Genomic DNA, 19,752 nt, shown 5'->3' with positions numbered 1-19,752 from the left:
TTGGTATGCCAAAAGAGCTATATCTCCTTTCAAGGCATCTATTCACATTTTAACTTTTCTGCAAGATGGTCTGTATAAAGGCTTGGCCTTTAGATTTCTTGAAAGATCAGGTGGCAGCATTGATATGCTTCTGAGGAGGTATAGAAAAATTCTTCTTGGTTTCTCACTGAGATGCAGTCCATTTTCTCTGATGTATCATGTATTTTCCTTCTTCCAGAGTGGAATTTGAATCTTGTGCTCAAAGCATTGGGTATCCTCCATTTGAACCATTGAGGAAAGCGACTGTAAAGGACCTCGCTCTCAAAACAATGTTCCTCTTAGCTGTTGCTTCTATGCAAAGAATTGTGGAGTTATAAGCATTATCTTGTAGAGATCCTTTCTCTGTTTTATGAAAGTAGGAGTGGTCATTAGGACAATTTCTTCTTTCCTTCCTAAAGTGATATCTTTTTTTTTTTTGAGTGAGGACGTTCTGCCTTCCTTTTGCGAGGAGGAATAAAAACGATGAATTTAAGACTCTCTGTTTGTTAGATGTGCACCAAGTCCTCCAAGTATCTTTATGGCTAATGAGTTCTGCAATTCCAGATGGGTTGTTGGTCCTTTAAGGAGGACCTAAATAGGGAAGGCAACTATTGCTCAATAGATTAGGGAAACACTCTTCACCTTACATTCTTAAAGGGAAGCGACCTACTATGTAGTAAAGCTCATTGTATTAGAGTTGTGTGAGCATCTTGGGAGGAGTTGTGAGTAGTAACTCCAGCTGGTATTTGAACAGCAGCTACCTGAAGCCTTCAAGCAGGAATTTCTTCTTCCCGCCCACCTTTAGGATTGTTTTGATACATTCCACAGGTTCTGGACTGGTCTGGTAAGGATGACAAGGAAGGAGAAATTAAGGCTTATCTGATCATTTTCTTTCCATTAGTCATACTGGTTCAGCCCAGAGTCCATTTGTCTGCTGTATTGAATTTGACTGCTTATGCAAATTTTACACTTTTCTTGTTCTCCAATGTAAGTTGTATTTTGCTCAAATGAGTCCATTCAGTTACATGTGTGTATTATTCAATTCAAATAGCTTTTTTCCTCTTAGTCTCCATTGCTGCTTTGTTCAAAATACTGAAGATCTGCAGCTGCATGGTGCCCAAATAGCGCAGACCACACAAATCTTTGCCCCAATCTGCTGCTCGATAGATACAAACCCACAGGTTCTGGACTGGTCTGTTCTGGTAGAATTAAAGGAAAGAAAATTATATCTGGTAAATCCTAATTTCTTCTTCTTTCTACATTTTAGCTCATCGACACCGTTCTAATTCTTTGACTCGAGTTGATGGACAGCCACGAGGTTCAGTAATTGCTTGGCCAGAGAAAAAACCAAGGTGAATATACTGTTTTGTATTTTTATTTAGAAGCAAGCTATGTTATCTGTAGCTTCCAGTACTTTAAAAGGATACATCCTAAGTAACAACACTTGCCCTCATGAAATCTATTTTAAATTCTTTAAATTCTCTAGATAAGTATATATCTTGTTCCATATTTGAAATTGCTGGCTAGTGGTCCCTATAGGAAGGTGTGTAAATAAGAATAGCAATTTGGGCAATATCATCCTGTTCAAAGGTTATATCTTCCCCCAGGAGGATAGCATCACTGATTTCTGCCCCTTTAATTCTTCCTGAACGTTAACCATAAGTTACCTACAATTGGTCCAATACAATTTTTTTTTAATTTGTACAACATTTGGATTCCTAAATATCTAACTAGCCCTGTTTCTGTCTTAAATAGACAGCTAGCCCCTAACATATATCTTCTGCCTCTCGCTGGGCTACATGACCAGCTTAATAGACCTACCAATACGCAATATAACCAGGGGTAAGAGATCCTACCTAACCCATCTCTTCCCTAGGGGCCCTGTTTATTAAGCCACGCTGTAAGCGTGCACACATTTTAGCGCATGCTCTATTGTTAGTGCATGCTAAAAAGTGTGCGCACCTACAGCACAGCTTAGTAAACAGGGCTCTGGATGTCAAGGCCTAAAATACAAATCTACATACGCTACCAGCTTCTTATACGTCTGCACCAAACTGAGAGACCTAAAATTCGTAAACAATTTCCTAGTATTCCGAAAACATATAGCAAAACAGATTGCAGGAAACACTCCACAATCATGGCAGTGGACAGAACTGAACTATGCCTTTGTCACTTCACTTCAGTATTACATGTAACTAGACTGACTAAAGATAAATGTAAACCATATTGTAACCTGTTAACTGTAAGAGAACTGTATACATCATTTAACCTTTATAACCTTAACCTGTCTACTTTTAGACAACTGTAAACCACATTGAACCAACCATTAGATTGGAAAATGTGGGTTACAAATGCAGAGAATAAAATTAATAAATAAAGATCTCTTCCTTATCTTTAACTTTAAAACCTACTAATATGGGTAACTCAATTTCACTGTAGTTAGTCTTTCATAATATTAAATCATAAGTAATCATATACTTAATTCTAGACTTTTATTCAATATCAATATTTCAATTAAAGATCCCTCAAAATTTTAAATATATATCTTCCAATCACTCTTTATCATTCATATATACCACCCTAACTAAAAACACACATATAAATCCTTAACTCCAACACACACTTAGACATTTCTCATCTATGTTCAAATAATAATAAATGAATATAAGACCATGTCAATCAAGTTTCTGAAATGATACATTACTTCTGTTTCAACATCATTATAACTGACTTTTTGTCTTGCCAACGATATTCATTTATCCATGTATTTAATGTCACCATATTATACTCCACTTTCTGATATATACTTATAAGTCCAAAGTCCACCAATCAACATAACCTATTCACTGAACTTATTGTCCATAGTATGAGCTTAAACTGCACGCCTTTTCAGTTTCTTTCATCTCACAATTGTGTAAGCTTCAGCTTTTCCATATCTCAGTAGTACAGTCTTCAACTTTTCAAATTCCATGATTTGTGAATACCAGCTGCTCTTAGCTGTATTGATTCTTCCTTTCTACTTTTTATTGTTAATTCCTTGTTGTTTACCTGACACAGATCTGTATTTCGCTAATAGCTGGCATCATTGCTCTCATTATCTGCATAGTGACCTTCTAGATTTGCGTCCAAAATTGTGAAAACAAATTTTTGTAAGTTAAATATTCCACCATTGAGGAGTCAAATAAAAAGTAGCTGAGTAAAAAGTTTTAAAAACAATATTCTTACAACTGGGAAGAGATGGTATTTCAAAATTCCTAGAACAAAAATCAACATTCCTATTGGGCAAATTAATAAGCCCCTGCATATGGCTGGGAGCAGTTCCTTTTGAAAAGTATGTGTACAGTGCTTAAACAATGATCAAGCCTCTATAGGTAACCAGTGCAGCCTTACCAACAACGATGATGCTCTTTCAAACTTTGATACTTTATATATCAGCTGGGCAGCTGCATTTCGCACTGTCTGAAATTTAGGCAGCAAAGATTTCTTACATCCAACAGGTACAATGTAATAAGAACGTAAGAGTAGCCATACTGGGTCAGACCAATGGTCCATCTAGCCCAGTATCCTGTTTTCCAAACAGTGGCAGAAACCCAAATCATGGCAACATTCCATACTACAAATCCCAGGACAAGTAGTTGCTTCCCATGCCTGTCTCAATAGCAGACTATGGACTTTTCCTCCAGGAATTTGTCCAAACTTTTTAAAACCCAGATACACTAACCACTGTTAACACTTTCTCCGGCAAAGAGTGACTTGCCTGCCTGGTGCGAAGGTGGCAGACCTCACGCATCACCTAGGTAGGATTTTAGATGGTGCTGGGGAGGAGCCGGCTGTCTTGGTACATGTGGGTACCAATGACAAAGGAAAATGTGGGAGAGAGGTTCTGGAAACCAAATTTAGGCTCTTAGATAGAAAGCTCAAATCCAGAACCTCTAGGGTAGCATTTTCTGAAGTGCTACCCGTTCCACGCGCAGGGCCCAAGAGACAGGCGGAGCTCTGGAGTCTCAATGCGTGGATGAGACGATGGTGCAGGGAGAGGGGTTTTAGATTTGTTAGGAACTGGGCAACATTGTGGGGAAGGGGGAACCTATTCCGAAAGGATGGACTCCACCTTAACCAGGGTGGGACCAGGCTCCTAGCATCGGCATTTAAAAAGGAGATAGAGCAGCTTTTAAACTAGAAACTGGAGGAAGGCCGACAGTCGCTCAAAAGCTCATGGTTCGGGATAAGGTATTTTTCAAAGATATCACCAAAACAGGGAAGATAGGGTATCCCGTTAGTGAGGTTGCAAAAGAAACCATAGTAGATTAGGTGTCCTTAAATAAAAATATAAATCAAACAAAAGATTGTAATTTAATACTGTCAGGTACTGAGCATGGTGTAAATAGGAACAACAAACATAGTTTGAAATGTCTATATGCGAATGTCAGAAGACTAAGAAATAAGATGGGAGAGTTTGAATATATTGCAGTAAATGAAAAGTTAGATATAATAGGCATCTCTGAGACCTGGTGGAAGGAGGATAACCAGTGGGACACTGTCATTCCGGGGTACAAATTATATCGTAGTGATAGGGTGGATCGAATTGGTGGAGGGGTAGCATTGTATGTTAAGGAAAGCCTTGAATCAAATAGATTGAAATTCTGCAGGAAAAAAAAACACATCTTGGAATCCCTATGGATTGAAATTCCATGTGTAAAGGGGAAGTGATAGGAGTGTACTACCATCTGCCTAGCCAGGATGAACAGACAGATATAGAAATGTTAAAGGAAATTAGGGATGCAAACAAAATGGGCAACACGATAATAATGGGTGATTTCAATTACCCCGATATTGACTGGGTAAATGTAACAGGGCATGCTAGGGAGGTAAAATTTCTTGACGAAATCAAGGACTGCTTTATAGAGCAGCTGGTACAGAGTACTGATAGAATTGAAAAATGAACTTGCGGAGCTATTATTCTCCGAGGACAAGCAGGCTGCTTGTTCTCACTGATGGGTGACGTCCACGGCAGCCCCTCCAATCGGAAACTTCTCTAGCAAAGGCCTTTTCTAGTCCTCGCGCGCCGATGCGCACCGCGCATGCGCGGTCGTCTTCCCGCCCGAACCGGCTCGTGTTCGTCAGTCTTCTTTTGTCCGTGCTCGGGACGGTCGTGTTTGCGCCGTTCGCGCCCCTTAAGTTGACCCTCGCGCGTCTTTTGGCTTTTCGCTAAAAAAAAAAAAAAAGGGAATTTTGGAGAAAGACCTTTTCGGTCTTTTTTCCTTTCCCGTATTTCCAGTTTTTTGCCTCGTTAAGTTTACTTTCGTTTTCGGGGTAGGCCATTTTGAGGACTCGGTTCGAGTTTTTTTCTCTCCCTCTTTTTGGTGCCTTTACCGCAATTACGAGTTTTGATTTCGCCGGCGTGATTTTTCCGCCCATGTCATCGAAGTCTCCCAGCGGCTTCAAGAAGTGCACCCAGTGCGCCCGGGTAATCTCGCTCACTGATAGGCACGCGTCGTGTCTTCAGTGTCTGGGGGCTGGGCACCGCCCGCAGGCCTGTAGTCTTTGCGCCCTTTTACAGAAAAGGACTCAGGTAGCGAGATTGGCCCAGTGGAACGTGTTGTTCTCGGGCTCTTCGTCGGCAACAGCACCGGGGGTATCGAGTGCATCGACATCGACAGCGTCAAGACCTCCGACCTTGGCATCGGCGGTATCGGCTGCATCGAGGCATCGACCCTCTGCATCGTCGGTACCGAGACATCGGAAGTCGGCGTCGGTGGTACCGGGACCTCCACTAGTGCTGATGTCGTCGGACGGTGGTGCTTCGACCGGAGTGCAGGTGAGGGCTGTCCATTCCCCTGCTGGTGGCAGTGAGCCTTCGGGTGGGTCTCCCCTACCCTGAGGGCTCCTGCAGTATAGCCCCCCCGAGACCGACCTTCTTCGGCCTCGGCCCCAAGGAAGCGACGGTTGGATTCTACGTCCTCCTCGTCGGTACCGGGAAGTTCCGGTGACATGCTTCGTTTGAAAAAGTCAAAGAAGCATCAACACCGGTCTCCTTCCCGCATCGGTACCGAGAGCTCTGGGTCGCCGAGGGAGTCGGCACCCAGTAGGCATCGGCACCAGGAGGACCGCTCACCCTCTGTTCAGGAGGTGTCGATGCGCTCCACCTTGGACAGCCCGGAACAGCCTCCACGCCCGGAACAGACTCTGACTTCGACACCTGCATTGGCTTCTATGTCTTTCTCCACAGCCGCCCTGCACGAGAGTCTCCAGGCCGTTCTTCCAGAGATCCTGGGAGAGCTGTTGCGCCCTTCCCCTCCGGTACCGGGGGTGCTTGCGCCACCGGTACCGTTGAGTGAGGCGCCGGCTGGCCCCTTGCCCGGGGTGAGGTCTCCGACATCGGTGCCGCTTGCGGTACCGACTGCGGTCGCCTCCCAGGAAGGCTCCCCGACGACGTCGGCAGAAGGAGCTTCGCCGGTGCTGGCGAGGGAGTCTACCTCTCGACACTCACACCGTGGCCATGTTTCCACGGAGTCAAGCTGGGCACGGCTTCAGACAGGTTCATGAACTTGTGTCTGATACCGATGGTGAGGCCTCGTGGGAGGAGGAGGAGGACATCAGATATTTCTCTGACGAGGAGTCTGATGGCCTTCCTTCTGATCCCACTCCCTCCCCTGAAAGGCAGCTTTCTCCTACCGAGAGTCTGTCTTTTGCGGCCTTTGTCCGGGAGATGTCTACGGCCATCCCCTTCCCGGTGGTTGTGGAGGACGAGCCCAGGGCTGAAATGTTTGAGCTCCTGGACTATCCTTCTCCACCTAAGGAAGCGTCCACAGTACCCATGCATCATGTCCTAAAAAAGACATTGCTGGCGAACTGGACCAAGCCTCTAAGTAATCCCCACATTCCCAAGAAGATCGAGTCCCAGTACCGGATCCATGGGGACCCAGAGCTGATGCGCACTCAGTTGCCTCACGACTCTGGAGTTGTGGATTTGGCCCTAAAGAAGGCTAAGAGTTCTAGGGAGCATGCTTCGGCGCCCCCGGGCAAGGACTCTAGAACCTTAGACTCCTTTGGGAGGAAGGCCTACCATTCTTCTAAGCTCGTGGCCAAAATCCAGTCTTACCAGCTCTACACGAGCATACACATGCGGAACAATGTGCGGCAGTTGGCGGGCTTGGTGGACAAGCTCACTCCTGAGCAAGCCAAGCCATTTCAGGAGGTGGTCAGGCAGCTGAAGGCGTGCAGAAAATTCCTGGCCAGAGGGGGGTGTATGACACCTTTGATGTTGCGTCCACGGCCGCTGCTCAAGGTGTGGTGATGCGCAGACTCTCATGGCTGCGTGCCTCCGACCTGGAGAATAGGATCCAGCAGCGGATTGCGGACTCGCCTTGCCGAGCGGACAATATTTTTGGAGAGAAGGTCGAACAGGTGGTAGAGCAGCTCCACCAGCGGGATACCGCTTTCGACAAGTTCTCCCGCCGGCAGCCTTCAGCTTCTACCTCCACAGGTAGACGTTTTTATGGGGGAAGGAAGACTGTTCCCTACTCTTCTGGTAAGCGTAGGTACAATCCTCCTCCTCGACAGCCTGCGGCCCAGGCTAAGCCCCAGCGCGCTCGCTCTCGTCAGCAGCGTGCGCCTCAGCAAGGCCCCTCTGCTCCCCAGCAAAAGCAAGGGACGAGCTTTTGACTGGCTCCAGCAGAGCATAGCCGACATCAATGTGTCAGTGCCGGGCGATCTACTGGTCGGGTGGAGGTTGAAAGTTTTTCACCAAAGGTGGCCTCTCATAACCTCCGACCAGTGGGTTCTCCAAATAGTCCGGCAAGGATACACCCTCAATTTGGTTTCCAAACCTCCAAATTGCCCACCGGGAGCTCAATCCTACAGCTTCCAGCACAAGCAGGTACTTGCAGAGGAACTCTCCGCCCTTCTCAGCGCCAATGCGGTCGAGCCCGTGCCATCCGGGCATGAAGGGCTGGGATTCTATTCCAGGTACTTCCTTGTGGAAAAGAAAACAGGGGGGATGCGTCCCATCCTAGACCTAAGGGCCCTGAACAAATATCTGGTCAAGAAAAAGTTCAGGATGCTTTCCCTGGGCACCCTTCTTTCCATGATTCAGGAAAACGACTGGCTATGCTCTCTGGACTTGAAGGACGCCTACACGCACATCCCGATACTGCCAGCTCACAGACAGTATCTGCGATTTCAGCTGGGCACACGTCACTTACAGTACTGTGTGCTACCCTTTGGGCTCGTCTCTGCGCCCAGAGTGTTCACGAAGTGCTTGGCTGTAGTAGCAGCGGCGCTTCGCAGGCTGGGAGTGCACGTGTTCCCCTATCTCGACGATTGGCTGGTAAAGAACACATCCGAGGCAGGAGCTCTACAGTCCATGCAGATGACTATTCGCCTCCTGGAGCTACTGGGGTTTGTGATAAATTATCCAAAGTCCCACCTTCTCCCAGTGCAGAGACTCGAATTTATAGGAGCTCTGCTGGATTCTCGGACGGCTCGTGCCTATCTTCCAGAGGTGAGAGCCAACAACTTGTTGTCCCTCGTCTCGCGGGTACGAGCGTCCCAGCAGATCACGGCTCGGCAGATGTTGAGATTGCTGGGCCACATGGCCTCCACAGTTCATGTGACTCCCATGGCCCGCCTTCACATGCGATCTGCTCAATGGACCCTAGCTTCCCAGTGGTTTCAGGCTGCTGGGGATCTAGAAGACGTGATCCACCTGTCCACGAGTTTTCTCAAATCCCTGTATTGATGGATGATTTGGTCCAATTTGACTCTGGGACGTCCTTTCCAAATTCCTCAGCCACAAAAAGTGCTGACTACGGATGCGTCTCTCCTGGGGTGGGGAGCTCATGTCGATGGGCTTCACACCCAGGGAAGCTGGTCCCTCCAGGAACGCGATCTGCAGATCAATCTCCTGGAGTTACGAGCGGTCTGGAACGCTCTGAAGGCTTTCAGAGATCGGTTGTCCCACCAAATTATCCAAATTCAGACAGACAACCAGGTTGCCATGTATTACATCAACAAGCAGGAGGGGCACCGGATCTCGCTTCCTGTGTCAGGAAGCCATCAGCATGTGGCTTTGGGCTCGCCGTCAGGGCACGGTGCTCCAAGCCACATACCTGGCAGGCGTAAACAACAGTCTGGCCGACAGACTGAGCAGGATTATGCAACCTCACGAGTGGTCGCTCAACTCTTGAGTAGTGCGACAGATCTTCCAGGTGTGGGGCACCCCCTTGGTAGATCTCTTTGCATCTCGAGCCAACCACAAGGTCCCTCAGTTCTGTTCCAGGCTTCAGGCCAACGGCAGACTGGCACCGGATGCCTTCCTCCTGGACTGGGGGGAGGGTCTCCTGTATGCTTATCCTCCCATACCTCTGGTCAGGAAGACTGTTGAAACTCAAGCAAGACCGAGGCACCATGATTCTGATTGCTCCCTTTTGGCCGCATCAGATCTGGTTCCCTCTTCTTCTGGAGTTATCCTCCGAAGAACCGTGGAGATTGGAGTGTTTTCCGACCCTCATCACACAGGACGAAGGGGCGCATCTGCATCCCAACCTCCGATCTCTGGCTCTCATGGCCTGGATGTTGAGAGCGTAGACTTTGCCTCTTTGGGTCTGTCAGAGGGTGTCTCCCGCATCTTGCTTGCTTCCAGGAAAGATTCCACTAAGAGGAGTTACTTCTTTCTATGGAGGAGGTTTGCCGTCTGGTGTGACAGCAAGGCCCTAGATCCTCGCTCTTGTCCTACACAGACCCTGCTTGAATACCTTCTGCACTTTTCTGAGTCTGGTCTCAAGACCAACTCTGTAAGGGTTCACCTTAGTGCAATCAGTGCATACCATTACCGTGTGGAAGGTAAACCGATCTCATTACAGCCTTTAGTTGTTCGCTTCATGAGAGGTTTGCTTTTGTCAAAGCCCCCCGTCAAACCTCCTACAGTGTCATGGGATCTCAATGTCGTTCTCACCCAGCTGATGAAACCTCCTTTTGAGCCACTGAACTCCTGCCATCTGAAGTACTTGACCTGGAAGGTCATTTTCTTGGTGGCAGTTACATAAGTACATAAGTAGTGCCATACTGGGAAAGACCAAAGGTCCATCTAGCCCAGCATCCTGTCACCGACAGTGGCCAATCCAGGTCAAGGGCACCTGGCACGCTCCCCAAACGTAAAAACATTCCAGACAAGTTGTACCTAAAAATGAGGAATTTTTTCAGTCCATTTAATAGCGGTCTATGGACTTGTCCTTTAGGAATCTATCTAACCCCTTTTTAAACTCCGTCAAGCTAACCGCCCGTACCACGTTCTCCGGCAATGAATTCCAGAGTCTAATTACACGTTGGGTGAAGAAAAATTTTCTCCGATTCGTTTTAAATTTACCACACTGTAGCTTCAACTCATGCCCTCTAGTCCTAGTATTTTTGGATAGCGTGAACAGTCGCTTCACATCCACCCGATCCATTCCACTCATTATTTTATACACTTCTATCATATCTCCCCTCAGCCGTCTCTTCTCCAAGCTGAAAAGCCCTAGCCTTCTCAGCCTCTCTTCATAGGAAAGTCGTCCCATCCCCACTATCATTTTCGTCGCCCTTCGCTGTACCTTTTCCAATTCTACTATATCTTTTTTGAGATACGGAGACCAGTACTGAACACAATACTCCAGGTGCGGTCGCACCATGGAGCGATACAACGGCATTATAACATCCGCACACCTGGACTCCATACCCTTCCTAATAACACCCAACATTCTATTCGCTTTCCTAGCCGCAGCAGCACACTGAGCAGAAGGTTTCAGCGTATCATCGACGACGACACCCAGATCCCTTTCTTGATCCGTAACTCCTAACGCGGAACCTTGCAAGACGTAGCTATAATTCGGGTTCCTCTTACCCACATGCATCACTTTGCACTTGTCAACATTGAACTTCATCTGCCACTTGCACGCCCATTCTCCCAGTCTCGCAAGGTCCTCCTGTAATCGTTCACATTCCTCCTGCGACTTGACGACCCTGAATAATTTTGTGTCATCGGCGAATTTAATTACCTCACTAGTTATTCCCATCTCTAGGTCATTTATAAATACATTAAAAAGCAACGGACCTAGCACAGACCCCTGCGGGACCCCACTAACTACCCTCCTCCACTGAGAATACTGGCCACGCAATCCTACTCTCTGCTTCCTATCTTTCAACCAGTTCTTAATCCATAATAATGTTGGCAAGACAATTGACTGGTTCAGATGGAACTCCGACACAACCTTCAGCTCGTAGAGTCAGTGAGCTTCAGGCCCTGGTAGCCCAGGCCCCTTACACTAAATTTCATCATAACAGAGTAGTCCCCCGCACTCACCCTAAGTTCTTGCCAAAGGTTGTGTCGGAGTTCCATCTGAACCAGTCAATTGTCTTGCCAACATTTTTTCCCCGTCCTCATTCCTGCCCTGCTGAATGTCAGCTGCACACGTTGGACTGCAAAAGAGCATCGGCCTTCTATCTGGAGCGGACACAGCCCAACAGACAGTCCGCCCAATTGTTTGTTTCTTTTGATCCCAACAGGAGGGGAGTGGCTGTGGGGAAACGTACCATATCCAATTGGCTAGCAGATTGCATTTCCTTCACTTACGCCCAGGCTGGGCTGGCTCTTGAGGGTCATGTCATGGCTTATAATGTTAGAGCCATGGCAGCATCAGTGGCGCACTTGAAGTCAGCCACTATTGAAGAGATTTGCAAAGCTGCGACGTGGTCATCTGTCCACACATTCACATCTCATTACTGCCTGCAGCAGGATACCCGACGCGACAGTCGGTTCGGGCAGTCAGTGCTTCAGAATCTGTTCGGGGTTTAGAATCCAACTCCACCCCCCTAGGCCCATGTTTATTCTGTTCCAGGCTACACTCTCAGTTAGTTGGATAAATTGTTAGTTCAATCTCAGTTATGTCCTCGCCGTTGCGAGGCCCAATTGACCATGTTTGTTGTTTTGAGTGAGCCTGGGGGCTAGGGATACCCCATCAGTGAGAACAAGCAGCCTGCTTGTCCTCCGAGGACAGCAGGCTGATTGTTCTCACAAACCCGCCCGCCTCCCCTTTGGAGTTGTGTCTTCCCTTGTTTGTCTTGCTACATATGGGACTGACGAACACGAGCCGGTTCGGGCGGGAAGACGGCCGCGCATGCGCGGTGCGCATAGGCGCGCGAGGACTAGCAAAGGCCTTTGCTAGAGAAGTTTCCGATTGGAGGGGCTGCCGTGGACGTCACCCATCAGTGAGAACAATCAGCCTGCTGTCCTCGGAGAATACCTTCTGCAGGTATGTAGCATTCGCTTTAGTAATATGTAATTTATCCTTAAAATCGAGCGTGGTACCAGAAGATTGGAGGGTGACCAATGTAACGCCAATTTTTTAAAAAGGTTCCAGAGGAGATCCGGGAAATTATAGACCGGTGAGTCTGATGTCGGTGCTGGGCAAAATGGTAGAGACTGTTATAAAGAAGAAAATTACAGAGCATATTCAAAAGCATAGATTAATGAGACAAAGCCAACATGGATTTAGTGAAAAGGTGCAGAGAATGGCAACAAAAATGGTAAAGGGGATGGGATGACTTCCCTATGAGGAAAGGCTAAAGCAGCTAGGGCTCTTGAGCTTGGAGAAAAGACGGTTGAGGGGAGATATGATAGAAGTCTATAAAATAATGAGTGGAGTGGAATGGGTAGATGTGAAGCGTCTGTTTATGCTTTCCAAAAATACTAGGAGTAGGGGGCATGCAATGAAGCTCCAAAGTAGTACATTTAAAACGAATCGGAGAAAACGTTTCTTCACTCAATGTGTATTTAAACTCTGGAATTCGTTGCCAGAGAATATGGTAAACGCTTAACAGAGTTTTAAAATAGTTTGGACGGCTTCCTAAAGGAAAAGGCCATAGACCATTATTAAATTGGAATTGGGGGAAATCCACTATTTCTGGGATAAGCATCATAAAATGTTTTATACTTTTTTGGAATCTTGCTAGGTATTTGTGACCTGGATTGGCCACTGTTGGAAACAGGATGCTGGACTTGATGGAACTTTGGTCTGTCCCAGTATGGCAATACTTATCTAGTAACTATTCGCTGAGTAAAAAAATATGTCGTCCTATTTGTTTTAAAAGTATTTCCATGTAACTTCCTCGAGTGTCACAAGGAAATACAGTTAAAACAAATAGGAGGAAATATTTTTAACTCTTTACCGGAGGATGGTAAGAACTAAAGATTGAACCAACAGGCAATGAGCTTCTGAAGTAAAACAATTCCTTACACATTGTAATTTCCATAGCATTTATACCTATGAGTTGAATGTAAAATATTTCCAAGTTATTCTCCAAACCACATAGAACATTATCTATATTAAAATTACATTCCGTAACAGGTCGGTGGGAGCTACTAATTATTGAAAATTTAATTTTTTTTTCTTTATTCAATTTAAGTTTAAACAATGCCAGCCATGATTCTAAGATATCCAGGTCTGCTTGATGTTTTAAAACTGGTATATTTACACTGATACTTAGTTCTCTCATGTATGCTCGTACTTTCTTTACAATTCCTCAATTTGTTCTGAAAGCACTCTTATTCTCCTACATCTGACCTTTTTGGCCTTGGCCAAGACTTGGATAAGAATCCCTCTCATGTAAGCCTTATCAGTGTTCCAGAGAATTCCCAATGTCCCTCTCTATTGTTGATACTTAGATATTTTAACCATGTCTTCCACAAGAATTGTTGAACTTTGGATCATTGGAATAAACTGTTTACAATTTGCTCCTCCCTCCCAGTTTCCATACCCCTTATACATTGCATGATCTGACAGTACTATGGAGTGAATCTTGATGTCCCACTTCCCACAAACAGCCACAGAATGAATAAATAGTCCATTCCATTACATAACTTCCCTCTATTCTAGAACCTGCGAGATAGTTGTGTTTATCAACAAGCAAGTGGAGAGTAAGAACTGAAAACGTGAGCTAAGACATATCTCTGTTGGCATACAGTCCAGCTCCTCAAAATTTTCTATCTCCAGCAGGTGGATGGACACAGTTTTCAGCCTCTGTTTCTGAGTGCTTTGGTCCTGGTCTAATTGGTCTACTGGTCCCCAATTGAGCTTTGTGGGTGACTTGAGTCTGCAGAGTCATATCTGGAGGTCTTCAGATCCCTGTCTATGGTGCCCGCAAATTTACTTCTGCCCTCCCTTCACCTCTCCTCTGTTGTGTGGAGCTCAACAACCTTAAAAAAAAAAAGGAGGAAAGAAGTCTGCTGGAAAGCATGGGCAGATTTTCAATCCTGAGCCTTTCTTATCTGGTGTAAGACTTGTAGAGACTGTGAGTTTGGGGGAAGCAGCCAGCAGTGGTAGCTTGGAGTGCTGCAGATTCTACTTGGTGCAGGGGATGGATCCTGACTCACCACTTGGGACACACTGGTGACTCCCACAGAGGCAGTTACTGCTGTTCCCGCTGTGGGACCTGTCGGAGCATTGCAGTGTGTGTAACTGGGACACTGAGGAAACGGTTAGCGGCAGCTCATCTTCGGATCTGGCGCAGCATCTGAATAAGCCAGGATCTTTGGACTCTATGGCAAGGCCAGTTTTAATGTAGGAGAGCATGGGAACAAGAGCTAGTTTGTCGGGGCCAACTGGCAGTGAGTAGTAGCCTCTAGCTGATTACACTTGGAGCTCAGCAACAATTTTGCAGCTTCCAGGCCCAACGGATCATTCAACCGTATAGGGATCTTTGTTTTCTCTGGAGTTTATACTGCTCTTGCACCGCCTATTTACTGAAACAGGGACGGTCAGAGTTGCTGGAAAGTGCTTCAGTTTCTCATCCCACTGCTCCTCCAGTTCCTAAGAGATCTTGTTTAGACCTCCAGGAGTGGACAGATGAGGCTAATTCTGCTTCTCCCTCCTTATTTGATGTGGCCTTGGTCTATTCAGAGGAGCCATCGTTGAAGGAGCCATTAGAGGAGGGAGAGCTCCCTCCTGGAGAGGGGGATGATCCAAAAGTGCTGAGGTTGTTTCATAAAGAGGAGCTCTTATTTCTGAGGAGCCTTCTGCTTCGGCATCAGGAGTTCCATCTTAGTCGATCGTGCGGGGGTTTGAAGGTCCTAAGGCCTTCCTGATGCATTCAATTAGGACCTGATTACTGCAGAATGGGTCTCACTGGACACAGGGCTGAGAGTGGGAAGAGCCATAGCTTCAGGGCCGGTCTTAGCAAGTGCAGGGCCCTGTGCAGACCAATTTGGTGGGGCCCCATCCTAGCCCCGCCCCACCCTAGCTCCACCCCATTGATAAGATTATTGTACTGGAACCTGAGAGACAGGCGAAGGTAGCCATGGTGATTGTACTGCTGCTGTCTGAGGCAGTCGCCTAAGTGATAGGGCTGGCCCCATTTGGAGGGGAGATGGTGTGAGGGGCATGCTGAGGCAATGGGATGAAATAGGGACCATAGAGAAGATACTAGACCACCAGGGGTGCAAGGGAATAGGACAGAAACGCCGGGAAACAGTGGACATGGAGAGGAAAAGAGAGATGGGTGATACTAGACATAGAGGGATAGGGAGAGATGCTGGAGGGAGGTGAAGAGGGGAGAGTCACTGGATGTGGAGAGCAGAAGGGAGATATCTGGGGAAGCAGTGGAGAAATTAAGTGACTAACAATAGGGGAAACACTGGGGAGGCAGGATGAGTGAGAGCGGAAGGATGAATGAAGTTAGGGGAGCACTGCAGCAAGGATGACTAAGGCTGTAATACAGGCTACTGGGGAGATGAGAGGCTTGGACATAAATATTGGGAAAGGATAACAGGATCTGGAGTGGGAGAGCACTAAGGGAGGAAGATAGATGGGGATGTGTGGCAGCACTAGTGAGACAATGAATGATACTGGGAGGGTGCAGAGTGACTGAGGTGTAGTGGAGTACAGGTGAGACTTGGGGTGAACCCTGGGGAAGGATGAGGCATATGGGACCACTTAGGGGAGGATGAGTAAGGCTCAGAAGGAAGAATTAATAAAATTAAGGTGCATTGAAGAAGGGAGGTAAAAGATGATTAAAAGGATATCTATGGGTGAAGGTGGGCAGGGACTGAAGAGGGGAAGAAGGGGACTACTGTGGCTATGCTCACTGGAAGCAAGGGTCCCAGGCAGGCAAAACCTTTGACAAAATGGTGGACATACAGCTGATATAGCAAAAGAGAGGGAACGAAGTACAAACTAAAGTCCAAACAAAAAAAAAAAAAACAGCACCACGGGCCTTTAAAAATGGAACACAGTTCTTTAATGAATGAGCCTTGACAAAAAGACCCGACACGGGCCATGTTTCGGTGACTAGCACCTGCGTCAGGGGTCACAGTGATGACGTGGAAAACTTGGGGAATAACTCGAATATATTCCTCTACAATATATTATTCCTTACCCCACGTCTCATATAGTAAAAGCTACAAAGCACCAAGGCACTTTCACTTTCTGTATCCAAATCACTGTGACCCCTGACGCAGGTGCTAGTCACCGAAACACGGCCCGTGTCGGGTCTTTTTGTCAAGGCTCATTCATTAAAGAACTGTGTTCCATTTTTAAAGGCCCGTGGTGCTGTTTATTTTGTTTGGACATACAGCTGAAACATTTCAAACCACCACCACAGAGACAGACAGTACTTTAATTCAAAAAGGTTCTTCCTATAGAAAAAAAGCTATCATCATACCTGGCTTGCTGCCTGCCTTAATGGATTGGCACAACTGTTGTACGCAGCCCTGTCTGTTGCTTTTCTCGCTCGGCTCCACCGAGTCTGCACGCGCTTTCGCTCGCACCACAGTCAGCGACGATGGCTTACCACCTCGGACCAGGCTCCAGCTTTTCCCGCTCAGTGACTCCTGCCCTCGCGGAAACAGGAAATACCTCATCAGAAGGCGGGACATTGAGCAGGAAGTGAAAAGCTGGAGCCTGGATGTGAGCCGTCGCGCTGCAACTTGTCTGTCGCCATCGGGCGCGGGGCTGTCGCTGCCTGGCTCGCTGCAAAGTTACTGTCGCCGGGGTCCAGAGAATTGGGAGCTGACAGCGGGCTCAGTGGGCCCAAGCCGGGGGTGGGCGCCACGCCGGTGGTGGCGGGAGCGAAGCGGCTGAGCCGCGGGATCATCATGAATGATGCGGTTGTCGTCCGAGGCGAGTGGCGGTTGGAGCGGAGGCAGAGTTGAGGCAGGCTGCGTGGGGCCCCCTTAGGTGTGGGGCCCTATGTGGCCGCCTTGGTTGCCTCTGCCTAAGACCGGCCCTGCATAGCTTACCTCTGCATGTTAGTTCCAGAGGAGAAAGATAAATTGCAGCTTCCCAGTGTGGGCTCCCTGGTTACAGTGGTGACTAAAAAGACCACCTTGCTAGTGGAAGGGGCATTGCCCTAAATGCCTACAGGATAGAAAGCTAGAAGGCCCATTGAAACATGCCTTTGAAGTCGAGTCTTTGGATTTTCAAGCAACATTGTGTAGCTCATTCTTGGCAAAAGCATACCTGAAGTGTCATCAGCAGTCGGCAACACAAGACTGGCACCATAAAGCCGAGCTGGAAGCAGGGTTGACCTACTTGGCGGATGCTATTTATGACGTTATGGGTTATGGCACGCAGTATGTCTTTGGCTGTCACAGGTTTTTGGCAACTCTGGTTGCGGTATTGGGCAGCAGATGTAGTGTCAAAGTCACGTCCATTTCAACTGCCCTTTCGGGGCAAGTGGCTATTTGGAGAAGATCTCAGTAACTTGGTGAAAGAACAGGGGGAAATTCAGCCACAGTGTTTGCCAGAGGATAACCCAAAAGCCTCTGATATCTGTCTTGGTTGAGGCAAAAAGATTATTCTGATTCAGTCATCGCTACCATGTTTCAGGCTCAGAATCACTCTGCATCTGTGACATATGTGCTGGTGTGGAGGACATTCGAGGGCTAGTGTTCTGAGCATAGATTTTCTTCTTCCTTCTCTGCTCAGATTGCGCACATCCTAGCATTTCTCCAAGCAGGTCTTCAGAAAGCACTGGCATTGGCTTCTCTTAAATTTCAGGTTGTTACTTTGGCCTGTTTCAGAGGCTGACTACTGAAGAGATCTCTTGCGGCTTATCCAAATGTTCAATTCTTATGGGGAGTGAGCCGCTTGCGGCCTCGCTTTTATACACCTTGTCCAGAGAGGAACCTCAATTTAGTCCTTCAGGCTTTTCTAAAGCCTGTTCTTGAGCCACTCCTGAAGGCCTCCTTAAAAGATCTTATGCTAAAGACAGTGTTCTTGGTGACTGTTGCATTGGCACATAGGGTTTTAGAGCTTCAGGCTCTCTTGTCGGGATCCTTTTCGTTTTTTGGAGGTGGGTGTCTCTCTACGCACGGTTCCTTTCTTTCTTCCAAAAGTGGTATCAGCATTTCATCTGAACCAGTCTGTGGAGCTTCCATCCATGTGCAAAGAGGACGAACAAGCTCCATATTCTTCCTTGAAGATTCCATGCACATCGAAAAGCTTCATCAGATATCGAGAAGTCATGAATGAGTTTCACAAATTGGATGGAATACTTTTTGGTAAGCAGAGGATTGATCTCATGGCTTTGAAGTCCACAATTGCTAGATGGTGGAAGAGACTATCGCTTCTGCTTATTTGCTTGCAGGAGAGCAGGATCCTCATGCCTTGCAGGCTCATTCTACAAGGCGTACAGTGACATACTGGAGAGAAACTACCTTGTCTGCGGCGGATATTTGCAAGGCAGCAACATGGTCAACTCTGCATACCTTTGCCAAGCACTACAGGATGGACATTAGGGCATGCTCTGAAGCCAGTTTTGGGGCTTTGGCACTCAGGGAGGTGGTGCCAGGATCTCACCCATTCTAGGGATTGCTTTTGAACATCCTACAGGTTCTGGAATAGAGGGAAGTTTCAGGTTTCTTTATTTACTTTGTTTCTTTGTTATACCGTACATCAGAACTGTCGGAGCAGTTTACATAATCAAAAATAAATCTACATAATATTGAAGAGAATTCTATTCAGATAAGAAAGATGCAAACAGTACAAAACATTCCACATAGAGATGTCCAAGTTATTCAGGCTATTCTGCCATGCTGACAATACAACCCACTCTCCCCCTAGCTAAAAAGGGACAGGTCAAGCTACATAATGGAAGGAGAAATTTAGGTCTTAACTGATAATTTTCTTTCCATTAGTCCTTCCCACTATTCCTAATGCCCGCTCGAGGTTTCTGAGATGTTTAGTCAGTGTGAAGTAATGGGTCTCTGCTGCTCCCCTGGATGTCACATCCATGAGAAATAAAGGAAGGAAGTACTTTTTTATAACCTGGTTCTTTGCCCACTGGTATCCCATGTTCAGTCAACTGCATGACTGTCATGTCCCTATGTAAGACAGGTGCAGCAAGTCACTCCCCTAGCACCAAGATGCAGTATAAGCACTGGAGCCATTCTGTTGTTTACTGACAGTCTCTAATTTGGTGACTCGATATAGTATTCTTGATATTAGTAAGACATTAAAGCACACATCTTCTAGCACTGCGATTCTTAACCCACTCAGGGCACATCCATTCTTAATTCTTTAATTCTTATTTTTGTTTGTTTGGAGCACTTCAATTGTTAGTTTATGTTTATACTAAAATCTGATGTATTTCATGTTAATATTTATAATGTGCCTAGTAGGCTGCTAATGTATTAGTGAAAAATTTATTAATGGTAAATAAAATGAATATAGTATTTGGTTTAAATATTCCCTGTTTAGAATG

General features: G+C 46.6%; 1 protein-coding gene across 3 annotated transcripts in view; it reads left to right on the top strand.

Moving 5' to 3' along the window:
* The window catches only part of CAMSAP1 (calmodulin regulated spectrin associated protein 1), a 179,866-nt gene that overhangs the window by 127,052 nt on the left and 33,062 nt on the right, over nucleotides 1-19,752 (top strand). For all 3 annotated transcript variants that reach the window (XM_030207609.1, XM_030207608.1, XM_030207610.1), the window contains one exon: nucleotides 1,286-1,370. In XM_030207609.1, the coding sequence (XP_030063469.1) occupies nucleotides 1,286-1,370 (85 nt within the window). The remainder of the gene's footprint in view (nucleotides 1-1,285; nucleotides 1,371-19,752) is intronic.

This window comes from Microcaecilia unicolor, chromosome 6 (genome assembly GCF_901765095.1).
Source record: "Microcaecilia unicolor chromosome 6, aMicUni1.1, whole genome shotgun sequence".
In the NCBI taxonomy this organism is placed as follows: Eukaryota; Metazoa; Chordata; class Amphibia; order Gymnophiona; family Siphonopidae; genus Microcaecilia; species Microcaecilia unicolor.
The sequence above is the reverse complement of the archived record's forward strand: the minus strand, read 5'-3'. Positions and strand labels throughout refer to the sequence as shown.